This window comes from Podarcis melisellensis (genome assembly GCF_964234715.1).
Source record: "Podarcis melisellensis genome assembly, chromosome: 9".
NCBI classification, from domain to species: Eukaryota; Metazoa; Chordata; class Lepidosauria; order Squamata; family Lacertidae; genus Podarcis; species Podarcis melisellensis.
Genome location: NC_138541.1, coordinates 78,025,537 through 78,039,891, shown reverse-complemented (window position 1 = coordinate 78,039,891; position 14,355 = coordinate 78,025,537). Strand labels below are relative to the sequence as shown.

Below are 14,355 nucleotides of genomic sequence, written 5' to 3'. Positions count from 1 at the left end.
TGCCAACAGTACACTTTTGTGATGTTACACCAGTGTTTGCAGAAACCAATAGAGGGCAATTGAGGAAGAAAAGGATTCATTTGTCAGCCGTGCAATCACTGTTTTTTCCTCATCTATTGGCTGAAAGTACTGTAGGACCTTGCATCCACAATACATGTCTTTGTAATGAATTCCTGGCTAGCGACACACCAATGTCCTTAAGCTCGTTCCTCAAATGTGATCTATCCAGAAATTCAGCAGCTCACAGGATTATCTGTAAACAAGGTAATAGGACAGCAAACTCAGGTGAAACTTATTTCATGGGTGGTCTACACTGGTTTCACACAAAGTGTTAGGATCTGGGCCAAACATACTCATGTTCTTGCTTGATTGATTCTGCAGCATTTCACATTTGTAGAGACATAAATGTAGAAGACGAGTTTGGATTTCATATCCCGCTTTATCCCTACCCTAAGGAGTCTCAAAGCGGCTAACATTCTCCTTTCCTTCCTCCCCCACAACAAACACTCTGTGAGGTGAGTGGGGCTGAGAGACTTCAAAGAAGTGTTACTAGCCCAAGGTCACGCAGCAGCTGCAGGTGGAGGAGCGGAGACGCAGTCTCATGTGTGCAGACTCAATGGAACACAGTGAGATTCTAGGTTAGGGTGACCCACATAATTCACTCTGGCCTCTACCACTGGCTGAAGCATGTACTGCAGCTCTTCAAAGGGGCAACTAGGAGTTTGCTACAAAGGAAGATCCCTGCCCCAAAGTAGGGCTTGCAGTCAGCGCTGATCAGCTGAGTGGCACCAGCTTCAAGCCCTGCTTTTGGCAGGGATCAGCTGGATTACTGAACAGGAACTCCTGAATGCAGCAGATCCCAGTGGAGCTCCCTATCAGCCCTGCCAAAGAACACTCAGAAGTGCACTTCAGGGCTCCCCAATGCTCCTTTGCAGTCATGTCTTTAACTGCCCCACTCTCGACAGTGTAGGATGTCAGGTGTATGGCAGAGAAAATGCCTCTGCAGGGCAAATTATGAGCCCTACTAAGACTAATTTAGTCTGTGGGTCGGAGGTTATCCATGCCTGCTTTATGGTAGCCTCCAGATCCCCATTTTATTTACTTTGTTTTTGCTAGAGCTCTGTAAAAATCCATAGCAAGAGACCTGTTTACATAGTTTATTTCTTTGGGATGGCCACACATTACCAGAAGGGGAAGGGCATGTGATTTCTCCTTCAGGCCCATTTCCTGTTGCTCAGAAGAGATATTTGAATCACAAGACTACCATGTAACAACTAGGTAACAAACTACAAAGGTTTCAGTCCAACATGAAGGCTTTGAACTTACGATGCCGGAAGTAAAAAGAAAGCTGGTGGTCCTTTTTCTTTTCTTTTTCTTTTCTTTTTTTACTGGATTATCACAGAGGGTTTTTTTTTTTTTTTAGCAATTAACAGACGTCTGCAGACATTTTCACCAAATGGAAGAGAGGCTTTGATGGCCGGCAGAGCACAGAGTACATGCAACAAAGGTGCAGGGAAACAGGGTGGGACTGCGCTGGGTGGAGAGAGAGACTCTGTCAGAGCCTGGGCAACAGAAATTCCAGAGCTTTGTATTACCAAAGACAGACAACTTTGACCTGACAGAGAAGGAAGCATCATCATGGCATCTTCTAGTCCAGAGTCTGCCCACAGCCGGGTGATAAATAACAGGAAATGGCACACAGCAGTGCAAGCTTGCTCCGGAAGTTGGATAGAGGGGATGTCATCTTCTCTTGGGCCGCTCCTGGGTCCTCACAGAAGATGCTCGTCCAGTAAGCAAGAACCAGAGTGTCTTCGGCTTATTCCCAGCATGTCCCTCATTCCTCACATTTGTTTCATCCCTTTAAGAAAAACATCCAGGGCCTAAGAAACTGCAAATAAAACAAAGGGGACGACGATGACAAGATTTAGAAAAATGGGCATGAGCCGCGTTGCTGCAATTAGCCACTGTCATACTCAGTCTTTCCCCCCAGCTTCCCTAAAGACAACTTGATCGGGAATTTGCATACTGGGGCTATGCCCAAGAGAAAAGGATTTCAATGGGAATGCCCAGCATGGTTGCCAGGCCCAATTGCCCTGCCATCATCAACTCAAGACAAGTTGGATACGAAAACTGTATGGAAGAGGTTTATTCAAAGTCACAACATCCTGTTAAACCATCCCTGAAACAGCTTAGGGTAACTACCCACCCCAAAACTCTACAGATGCAGATGTGATAAAATACACATCTAAAATTTGAAAACACAACACCATAGATAAAATTGTCAATATGCAGCTCCCATCATCAAAAGAAGCAAGAAGAAGCAAAAAGCAGCAGTTTCAACTGCACAGACATGATGTAACTAAAAATGGAAGTGTGTATAAAAGAAATCCAATGTTACTAGCCCCAGTAGTGAATTAATTTTTTGTACCCCTGTAGAATATACACATTTTGAAGTGACATTAAGATCAGTTCTGTTAAACTTAAAACGATTTATGGTGTTTATAATATGAATCAAGACATTAGGGTGACAGTTTGAGGTGAGTGCTGTAAGGGAAAGCAGGAGTGAAATAGTATCCAAGTGACCAGGTCCCACTGAGACGCGAAACAAGGACCCCATTACTTTCAAGTGATCTATAAGCTCCTTAACAGCCTTTCCCACCTAAAAGTTACAGTGTTTTCAGTTAGCTTAACAAAAACGGGTGGAGCATCTTTTGCCAGAGATGTCAAAGTTTTGGCAATGGTCTCTGATCTCATACACCAGGAATCATTAGGTGATAACTGATGTTGTTCCCAGCATTTCTGCGTTTTTCTTAAAGGTAAAGGTAAAGGTACCCCTGCCCGTACGGGCCAGTCGTGACGGACTCTGGGGTTGCGTGCTCATCTCACTTAGGAGGCCGGGAGCCAGCGCTGTCCGAAGACACTTCCGGGTCACGTGGCCAGCGTGACGAAGCTGCTCTGGCGAGCCAGCACCAGCGCAGCGCACAGAAACGCCGTTACCTTCCCGCTATAAAGCGGTACCTATTTATCTACTTGCACTTAGGGGTTTTTCTTACCTGCAGGTTAAAAGCCGTGCCAAAACTACATTTGACAGGGGAAAAGTTTTTCTAGTTAATGCAACCTGACACACAGCAAGAGCATTAAAAGCTACGTGGACTTATTGCTTTTCAGTGGTGGCCCCACCCTGACAGTTCTTATCCTTTGCCTTCAAAGCCTCCTCGTGTTCGATGAATATTTTGCCAAGTGAATGTCTAATTACAAACCGTGGTTGGAACATCAACAGCAGTTAAGTGTTCATATTTGTATAACTAACTCAGTCTGAAATTAACATTTTAATTGCCTTATCTATGTTCTTTTGGGGAGTGAGAACATGAGAACATGCCTTCTTAACCAGAACAGTGAGGAAAGAGGAGAAGCGTGGTGGTTGTTGTTTTTTGTTTTTTGTTTTTTTTGTGGCTGTTGCTTCAAGTGATTCAAATTTGAATGCAATTTTTTCCAGAAGCAGAACACATTTCCATTTTGATGCCACAAATAATGTTGATAACTCTCCTAGGGTCACTCACAACAGCAGAGACAACTGCATACAGCTAACTGTCTTAACATCTGAAGCTTCGAGTCAGGCTCTGCTGCAAGGTGTGTTGAATGGGAAGCATCTGGTTCTGGGCCTGAGGTGCCCTTCCAATATCTGCCTAAAGGGAGACCTCTTCACTGACTGCCACATTCTGTCGCAGACAAACAGCCTCCCACCTGCCAATTCCCCAAGCCTCTGCTTTCCAGCTTACAGGCATCCTAACAGAAAATGCCCTGTTAAAACAAGAAGGTTGATGAGCCGCAGAAAAATCCCAGACTTGTGTCCGCAAGCTGTTCCCTTTCATAAAACAGCGGCAAAAGTGCTGCTTCTAAATCCTGCAGGGAGCAGACATGACTTGGAATGCTCGTCTGTTCCATCTGGCTGCTTGAGGGAAGGGCAATGGCCTTTTTACTTAAGCTAAGCTGAAACGGGAATCACACAATTAACCGCACTACGCAATTATCACAAAAGGTCAGGACCAGAAAGGTTGAGGACCTCTGGCTTCCCATGGCACAGATGGACCTCCGCTCAGAATCCACTGAATCAAAATGCCATTTGGTTTCATGCTGGCAATTCAGAATAATGGCTCAGGAACTTAGCCTTGCAGGTTTAAAACAAAAAGGTCAAGCTAGTGCTTCTGCTTCTTTTCTTAAAGTACAGCTGCATACAAGAGCTGATAAACACTGCTAACAGGAAATATACCATGGTGGGGAGACTTGATTTGTCTCTTTAGCAACCCTATTAAAAATGCCCTTGTATATGGAACTGTAACTGTGAAAAATTTAAGATATCAGAATATCAGAAACAGTGATTGTGGTGAAAGTGGCATTTGTGCTGGACAACTAAATACTATTGGACTTTGATTTCACCAAATACAGAATGCTGACATCAAGGTCTATGGGATCTGAAATCTAACTTGGAAGCCAGCCGTTTCAGAAGCCAGCGGCATTTCACTTAAGACTGATGGAAGAGCAAAGAGTCCTGGCAAGGCAGTGGCTCACCCGGGCACTAGCGTTCGAGGCGGTTTACAACTTCTCGGACAGTGGCTATGAGATTCTCATTATCCTGCGGGTTTGACAGGATGATGTTGTGCAGCCGATTCATGTATGAATCAATGGTGTCCATTGTGGGGATCTCTCCACTTCCTGCAAGGTGTAGATGAGAAAAGGGGGAAAGAAAACAGCGTGTTAACTGCAAGAGCTACAGCAGGGACTGAAGCTTCACTCTTATGCCAAATTGCAGGCAGGACTTGAATTCTCAAATGCTCCGTCAGTGCAAGGCACATGGGATGAAGGTGGTTTGCTTGCATGGATACAGCATTTGGCCAGCAGTAGGACAAAAGGGACTGCTTCACCACACTGTATCACAGGAGGGACTAACCCGTGGCCAACAAGTCAAATCAGGACCTCACAAGAGATTTCTGTGCCTCCCACCTGTCACTTCTCAGATGTTTTCATTTTTTTAAAAAAAATTTTTTTAAAAGATCACTGACTGCTCCCATGGCTCCCTTGATGTGATATTTGGGGTGCCAAAAGGTTTTTGTGGGTCTCTGAGGCCTCCCCAAATTTGTCCTTAAAAATAGAAAAGGAAAAAGGTCACGTCTCACTTTTTGTGCTTTGGCACATCCCCCTTTTATATGCAGCCCCCAGCCTGAATGAAGGCAACTGCCCCTGCTGTGCTGCATTCCTATGACTGCTGACAGGCCTTCAAGGTCCAACAGGCACCTCCATTCAGCTGGCATAGAGTGAAGGCCTCTCTTCTGAAGTACTCATAGGCAACTTCAAACTTTCTATCACACACACATGCTCACACCATACACACGAGAGCAGGGGCAGCTCTCCACATTTAGAACATCCGAAAGCGCCCTAGCCGGACATACAGCATGCAATCCCTGAAGCAACCCCCCCCCCGCCCGAAAAGAGGCTTCCGAGGTGAGCAGGCTCTGGAAAGGGTTTTCACCTGGCAGAGGGACTCCAGCAAAGCTGCTGCTGAGGGCCTGCCGCAAGGTCTCCAGGTGCTGTTGCAGGACTGTGTTGCGGCTGCGCTCCTGCACCACATCCACCTCCAGCTTCTCCACCGCTGTGCGCATGCTCTCCACGTGCTTCTGCAGGGCAGCATTCCTCTCCTCAAACTCCATGTTGGACTTGCGCAGCTGGCGCAGCTCGGCTTCCCGTGCTGTCAACCCCCCACCGGAGAAACAGATGACAAGGGGAGGGGAGATCATAAGCAAGCCCTTTTGTCCAACAGTTGGCTATGGAGAATATTTGGTAATATCCAATAAGGGAAGCAAAATAAACAACAAGCAAGTATATAAGGATTAAACTGAAGGGAGCAAGGGAAAGGGGGAGAAAATCAAGACCTGGAACGTATTTGATGGCAAAGTAAGTCAGCCACAGCCACTGTTCCAACAGGCATATGCCCAGGTACTTTAGAGACCTCTTTTGACAAAGAGCACAGATAACTCAAATCCTCTTTGCCACTCAATTTCAGAAGAAAAGACCCTAGCATCTGCTTGATTAATAAAATTCTTCCCATTATCTGAAAATTATTTTCACCTTGATATAACTAAAAGGATAGGCTGCCCAGGGAATATCTCCAGATCTTGCTAGTACAAGTGTCTGCTGCCACTGCATCAAATGGAATGACATTCCAAGCCAGGCATTGCTGCAAAATCCAAGGGGAAACTCTCTCGCTGCAGATTTTGGTTAGCACCAGAAGTTCACAGCTGCTTTCATGGAGGAGGAGAAGGGGGTGAAAGGGGCTCCGAAGACTGGCTGATCTGGTAAAAGAACCAGTAAGTCTAATACGGGAACAACAAAGGGGTGATCTCTTTTTGAACAGGACTGGGACATACAAAAAATCAGAACAAACTCTACACCTTGAGCACAAGAGAGGGTTAGTATAGAAGAAGTTGTATTTTTTTCAGTCTTGAAGCTGAATGGTAGCTAACCAATTTTAGACTTCATGAAAATTTGCTTCTTTAATTAAAATACTTCTATCCCTCCTCAAAGTGACTAAGGCCGAAATTCTATATGCACTTAAGATGGGAGAAAGCCCCAATAAACTCAAGGGGACTTACTTGAGTAGATGCGCATAATGTTGTCACAATGTGTAAAATACCCTTTGCTCAACTCTGCCAGTTATTGGGTGGGTGGAATGGGGACACATGTCTTGCATTCTGCTCACCTTTACTGTGGTTCAGGAACTCCTCCGTGAAGATTGGAATATCAAAAACAGACCTCTCCTTTGTATCAGCTTCCTTCTGCATACAGACAAGAATGGTACATACATCTTGATGATTTCTCAGCATAACAACAGACAGATATGCTGAAGGTAATGGCACGTGAGGATTTCAATAAGCACCTCTCCCTTAACAAGTTTTAGGAGAGATACTAAGATCTCTAATAAGAGACAATGCCTCAGGGTGCAGTCTTAAGGAACAGAAAGAAACACGGATTCAAGTGAATTTCCTAGTGAAATTGGCTATTGCACGGAGCTTCAAAAACCTTAAAGCTTCCCTAGAGGAACAAGAATGGCTTTTTAGCAGCTAACATTAAGTGAAGGCAATGGGCATTTTTGCAGTGGTTTCTTCATTTTGTCTATTAAGGGCCACAGAGGTTAACACTCAGCTGAAAAGTTGAAGCTTCCTGAACCCAGGAATAAGTCCCATTTCACAAAATAGGGATGCTTCAAAGTGAACATGCTAAGGCTTGTGCTGCACATTTGTGAAACACTCATCTCCACCAAAGGAAGCACTAAAGAGACCATTTTCAGTTATGGACATTAATGGGGGCATGCAAATGATACAGAACTTAGGATGGCACAGCACTCACTCTTGACCCACTTCCTACTTCACATTTCCCATGTTCACTTTATGAAAGTTACTTAAGGATGAGGCTCAGCCAGATTTCCTTATGCCACTGTAACCCATAGGCTCAGTTCAACGGCGCCACAAGGGGAGGGCATTTGCTCCTACATCACATCTCTGGCAGGTGAAGAGCAAAGCAAAATATTGGCTCCAAAGTGTTGCTTAGAATTATATGCTGGCAAGAGCTATTAAGGTGGCTTTATTGTCCCAGCTGAGTCTAGAAGCAATCTGGGTATGTGCATGTGTGAGAAGAATGCAAGCCAGGAAGGGGAGTGAGGCAATCCTCTGCATCAGAGGCCCTTCTTCCAAGGAAAGGTCTTGTATTTACTCATGGTAACATCCTCTGTGTCAGTTCATCACTGGCAAGCAACAAAAAAATGGGAGCCTAGAAGCCAAAGCAACCATAATGTAGCAGAACAGTGATCAAATCTCTTAATGCGCTTTCCTCCCAGCTAAATCTACAGCACCAAGTCCTAGGGCCTCCCATTTGATTGGAGCAGAGCTTACATTTTACACCTGCCACATTTCTTCCCAAACCAAACTGTCTATTGAAGCCACTATTAGCTCTGCTTTTTGCAGAGGCTGGGGGATGTGGTTAACTAGATTGTGACCTTGCCCACATACACCAAGTAGAAAATGCTGCTCTCCTGTTTTCACCAACACCGTGGCCTTTTGTTTTTGAACACCTTAGGCTTTAAATGATGTGTCAAACATGATTTGGGGCCAAGCAAGAAAGCTAAGTGGTTAAGAGCCTACAAGGGAATTCTGGCAGTTAAAGCTCAGCACTTCACATCAGTGTATGCCTCATAAAAGGGGGCTTGGCAGAGTTAACGGAGAGCCATTTGGCAGACAGCCAAGATAGACAACGGCTCGGTGGAACTTCAGAAAACTCTTTGTGTGTTTGCCTGAGCAAACTCCAAGACAGCTGCTGTATCTTCTAATAAAGAAAGCTGGCACTCCTTATGTAGTGTAAAGGCAGTTGGGAATGCAGACACAGGCAGACATATGAGGGGGAGAAGGAGAAAAGGAAACCAGGAGTAAGCAACAGGATGTCAAAAATGTTTCCGGTATCACTCCCACCATCTGCCAAATCCAGACATTTCTAGCAGCAAGAAGCTCTTAAAAAATAATAATCAAAAAATCCTTGTGTGTTAACTGTACGTAACAACTGCACAAGGCAGTTACATATGCTCATCAGCATTCAAGAGGATACTTTGGGAAACCCTCATTGAGTGCGCCGGGGACAGCATTTCCCCTCAAATCGGGAAGGTCCCAACCACAAGTTTACAGCCTCTTTTCCCCACTTGGATTCAATACTGGAGCAGGGGAAAGGACAACTCTTTGGGAGGGGCCACTAAGTCACAGTCATTTGGACTGTGCTAGATTCATCACAGCAAACTGTAGCCCTTCAGATGTGGCAGGACTATAGGTCCCACCAACGCTGACCATTGACCATGATGGCTGGGATTGATGGCAGCTGCAAGTCCAGCAATATACTGGGAACCTCAAGTCTCCCTGCCTCCCTGCTTAACCACAACTTGCTGTGTTGGCCAAATCCAACAAACCACAACTAACCTTATCTATAGTGTGAAACAACTCCATTTCAAACTGAGTTAATAAGCTACTGTCAGGATAAACCATAGTTTATGGTTTCAATGTAATACTAAGCTATGGTTATCTGAAACTGTCATCAAAAGTCATGCTGCAATAGAAGAGGGAAGTGGGTGGTGGTTGTGAGCCCTAGACTCACCTATCACTGTTTATTATCTGACTGCAGCCTTTGTATACTGCTTTTCTGGATATATTACGCTCAAAGAAATTCATAGTATAGCATGACAAAAGCAACCAAATATATCAACATGTCAACAACACATCACTGTATATAATGTATATAATGATCTCCATATAAATAATTCAAACAGACTGATTGTAAAAAACAAAACACCATAATAAAATAGCATCAGCCTCTCAACATACTGCAGAAATGACATTAAGGAGGAGGATGCAAAATGAGTATTAGCCTAAAGGAGAAATATGATGAAAGTCAGTCCTGAGGAACTCCCAAGGAAATCTGGCACCAAACCTTGGGAATGAATCACAAATAACTCCCCCTTCAGACTGGAGGCTGATGGAAGAAGACACTCTGGGCATTATAATTGCTGTCCCCAGGGTAGAGATTCTCTAAGTACAATCTCCCAACCCCCAAGCATTTAAGCAATTAAGCAAAATTGCTCAGTCTCTAAAAGGCAGAAAAATTCTGCTTAACGGAAGAGTGGTAATGAAAACCATCAGCACTCTTCCCCTATCAAGTGCATTACCCCAGCATGTAAAGGATCCTCTTGGGGGCTCCTATGTACTTAAACCACTCTAAGGCTCACTCCTGGGATTAAAATCATACGGATTTGATTACCACTTCATTGCAAAGGACTAATTTGTTCAGGCTTAGTGTCATTTATCATAAATTAGAAGAGAAACACAAAACCAATGCTTCTTTCATTATCCTTAAAATGAAACAGAGGGACATTTGTACCAAGTGTCAGTCTGGAAAATAATTCTCTGAACTGCTAGAATACGCCCCAGTGTTCAGGTTCCACAAATTATCCCAAACCTGATGACACTAGCAGAGAAATAATTGGGAGGTGGGGTGGAGTGGGCAGGGAGGAGTAACAAACACAGGAAATGTCAGCAAAGCCTATCTTGAAATTTTCATTATCATTTCCGATTTTGTATTACTCCCAGTCAGATAACAATTTTTAAATCAACATCAGTGCTCTTTCAAGCCACCTACCTACCCTTTACAAAATATGTGACTGAAAATTGTCAGCCTGCCCTAAACAATCCAAGTGCTTGCCTGGGACAATACCATTAAGATCAATAGGAACAGGATTTTTTATTTTATGTATGCATGAAAAAGCTACACCTTATTAACATCTCCGCTAGAAGTGAACTCAGGCTGCTGAAATTGGCTGAGAGCTTTACTTACATAGGCCAATGAAATGGAGCAAGTTGGCTTTGGGAGACTGCATACAGGAGCACCTTGGGATAGAAAACAGTCTACCTAGCTTGTTGGTAAGAGGACTGTGATAAGAACAGCACTCCAAAAAAGGTACTAAATGGAGCTCCATTTAAAGCCAAAGAAACAAAGAAATCACGTATGCCGAGATCATGGTTTTATTTCCCTTTGTTCCTTGATCAGCATCACACAATTCACACTTGGATCATGTCACCCCCCCCCCCACTTCTCCCCCACCCCACCCCACCCCTGGCCAAACTTAAACTACTGCATTATTTAAAAGTCAGGCTTGGCTGTATGAGCAAATTTACCTCATGGTCATGGGCAGCCTGTCGTGCTCCTTCTGGAAAAAACAAAACAAAAAGAGAAGCAAAATGAATTTTGAAAGAGGGAAACAATTTCTTGAGTAACTTTGAGACACATCCCGTAATTCCTTTCCTAGTTACACTATATATCCCTATGAGAATGGTTATTCCATGTTATTTGTAACTTTTTAAAAAAATGACCATTGCTGTGATAGGCAGAGACAAAGTTTTGTTTTAAACTGTTTTAAAAATTGTGTTTAAATATTGTGAAGCCCACCCTGGGACCTTGGGGTGAAGAGAGCAGGTAATAAACAGTAGTAGTAGTACTACTAATACTAACATTAATACTATTGTTAATACTAATAATAAAACAACAACAGGTCTATATACTGTCCGGCCCCCTGAGGATGCAATGCATTCAAACATACATTTGTGCCTCTATATCATGGGAACTGGGACACCCAGTGTCAGGGCCAACAAATGATTCCAGAAGCAACCAGTCTTTAAGCGACTATCTTTAAGAGGAGCAGAGTGGCTACACCTGAGTTTTTGTGGATTTGGAGCTGTCTATCACCTTCAGAGTAAAATTAGTTTATAGGACAGGGGTCAGCAATCTTTCTCAGCCATGGGCCAGTCCACCATCCCTCAGACCATGTGGTGGGCTGGACTATATTTTGAAAAAAATTAAAAATGAATGAATTCCTATGCCCCACAAATAAGCCAGAGATGCATTTTAAATAAAAGCACCCATTCTACTCATGTAAAAACACACCGATTCCCGGAGTGTCCACGGGCTGGAGTGAGAAGGCGATTGGGTCGCATTCGGCCCCCAGGCCTTAGGTTGCCTACCCCTGCTGTAGGAGTTCATCTGTTTATATTTATTCTACCTGCTACAGGTCAGGGAAACTCTGCTTTTAAAAGGGAGTTGGAATACCTGTGCAATGTTTAAGGAATTCCAGTCTCCCCCTGCATACCTGCTGCTAGCAAGACATACAGGGCATGAGAAGTTGGTTTGGGAGATGGCGGGGAGAAAGAGGGTACAAGGGGTGCCCATGTTAATCTGTTGCACAAGACTCTTCGTTATAGATAAGTACCATATTGGCCCGAATATAAGCCGTACCCGAATATAAGCAGCACCTTTAAAATTCGGGGGGGGGGGGAATACCCAAATAGAGTGGTACCTCGGGTTACAGATGTTTCAGGTTACAGACTCCGCTAACCCAGAAATAGTACCTCAGGTTAAGAACTTTGCTTCAGGATGAGAACAGAAATCGTGCGGCGGCAGCACGGCAGCAGCAGGAGGTCCCATTACCTAAAGTGGTGCTTCAGGTTAAGAACAGTTTCAGTTTAAGAACGGACCTCCAGAACGAATTAAGTTCTTAACCCGAGGTACCACTGCAAATGTGTCCCTAAGTCAATCCTGGGAAATGCAGTTTCTCCCAAGGGGTATTTCAATAGTTTCCCTGTGGGCTTCTTGGATGTGGCACCAGAAGGAGGTGGTACTTCCCTGTTCCTGTTCTCCACCCCCCCCCCCAAATTAAGAGTGTCAGCAGCAGCCAGGCATGTGGGGCAGAAAAAAGGGGTGGGGGTGGGTGGGAGGGAAGGAAGGAAGGAAGGAAGGAAGGGGAGTATTTGGAGGAACAGGGGGCAGGCAAGGAGGCTTATGGAGAGATAAGGGAGGGAAGCTTGGAGTTTAGGGCTGCTGCTGCTGCTGCTGGTCTCCAGTCCAAATTCAGATTGGCTCAATAACAAGCCAAGTTATTTTTCACTTTTACAGACGGGATAAAAGGTAAAGGTAAAGGTACCCCTGCCCGTACGGGCCAGTCTTGACAGACTCTGGGGTTGTGCGCCCATCTCACTTAAGAGGCCAGGGGCCAGCGCTGTCCGGAGACACTTCCGGGTCACGTGGCCAGCGTGACATCGCTGCTCTGGCGAGCCAGAGCTGCACACGGAAACGCCGTTTACCTTCCCGCTGGTAAGCGGTCCCTATTTATCTACTTGCACCCGGAGGTGCTTTCGAACTGCTAGGTTGGCAGGCGCTGGGACTGAGCAGCGGGAGCGCACCCCGCAGCAGGGATTCGAACCGCCGACCTTTCGATCGGCAAGTCCTAGGCGCTGAGGCTTTAACCCACAGCGCCACCTGTGTCCAGACGGGATAGCATGGCTTATTTCTGATCCAACCCTGTTTGAGGAGGTGGGGGTCACCCATCACTGCTTCGCAACCTATGGTCAGGCCATAACATTAGGGCTACATTCACAGTGAACAACAGAGATATCTGTGCCTTCAAAACACAAAACAATGTTGTGCTTAAAATACTTGTGTTGGCTTCAGGGCAAGTCCCATGGTCTGCAACTGACCTGTGCTTGGGGGCAAGCTTGGGAGCGGCGGGTGGGCGTCGCACTGTTGCCCCACGCTCCCAGGCTGCTCTCTGGGGAGAGGGAGCCGCGCCCGCTTTGCCGGAGGCCTCCCCACCTTTGTCCCAGCAGTTCAGGGGAGGCTTGGGGGCCACGGTCAGGATGGGCGCCGTTGTCCCGCACCCCCAACGGCCCTCCGGGGCAGCTGTTTCAGCAGTGATATCGTAAGGTCGCGAACACAAGCCGCACTTTAATTTTTCATGGTCGGAATTTGGAAAAAAAGTGCAGCTTATATTTGGACCAATACAGTAATACATTCATCCACATTGCAGGTACATCCTGTGCTCAAAGCAAGGAAGGGAGAACAAGTTAAATGGAGTGGCCGTGACCTACTGCAAACCATTATTCAATACCTGTTAAATGAGAACAAAATAGACAGACTAGTCAACAGTTCTAGGAGTTGCTTTTAAGGACTCCTATGCCATAGTTCAGTACCTTGTCGATGCGATTTGCCTTTCTGCCTGTCCTGTGCTTTCCTGCTGAAAACTTTGTACGCCTCAGTCTTCTGGTACTGCTCCAGCTCCCGCATGTAACGTTCCTTATCCCTATCTGCTTCATCAAGGTAGCGCTGCAATAAGAGAAGAGATCATTCGTCCCCTGCTTCAGTGCACCAAGCAAGTCAACCAGGCAGGTCAACTTCTGCTGCAGTCTTTGAATAAGCAGAACGGACAAGTGTAAATGGAGAAACTGAATGCCAAAGGTTAAGGTCAGCTGAGGCTTCCTTCTTCTGTATGCCAAAGTCAAGGATACACAGAAAGACATCTCTGTGGCTGCTCCTCATCTGTGTAACATCCATCCTCTGGATATGTCCACTTTATGCTGTTCTGAATACATAAAACCATCCAATCTGAAGTGGCACTTACTTGCCAGAGTTAAGCCAAGACAAACCAATGTGAGTACACCTATATTGTAATGGGTCCCTGCCTTGAACCCTTGCAATGGGGTGGGCTATAAGTCCCTGCCTTGAACCCTTGCAATGGGGTGGGCTAAAAGACAAAGAGATTGCATCTCAAGTTTAACTTCACATGCACAAATCACATCACCCTTGTATCCGTATGGGATGAATCAAATCCAGAGTTTTAGCTTTCATAACAGTGATGAGCTTGAATATAGTTCTAAAGAAATCATATCAAATGTTGCCTGGAGCATTCTGTCACATTTGCTTAATGAACGGAGCTTGGTTGCA

General features: G+C 45.2%; 1 protein-coding gene across 8 annotated transcripts in view; it reads right to left on the bottom strand.

Moving 5' to 3' along the window:
• Nucleotides 1-1,143: 1,143 nt before the first annotated feature.
• HMG20A (high mobility group 20A) overlaps nt 1,144-14,355 on the bottom strand; it is a 63,448-nt gene continuing 50,236 nt past the window's right edge. For 6 of the 8 annotated variants that reach the window (XM_081925744.1, XM_081925743.1, XM_081925746.1 and 3 more), the window contains 6 exons: nt 13,605-13,737; nt 10,761-10,792; nt 6,755-6,830; nt 5,528-5,743; nt 4,570-4,713; nt 1,144-1,888 (listed from right to left, as the gene is read on the bottom strand). In XM_081925744.1, the coding sequence (XP_081781870.1) occupies nt 4,577-4,713; nt 5,528-5,743; nt 6,755-6,830; nt 10,761-10,792; nt 13,605-13,737 (594 nt within the window). In that variant the 3' untranslated portion in view covers nt 1,144-1,888; nt 4,570-4,576. The remainder of the gene's footprint in view (nt 1,889-4,569; nt 4,714-5,527; nt 5,744-6,754; nt 6,831-10,760; nt 10,793-13,604; nt 13,738-14,355) is intronic. The other 2 variants (XM_081925740.1, XM_081925741.1) reach the window with 2 other exon arrangements.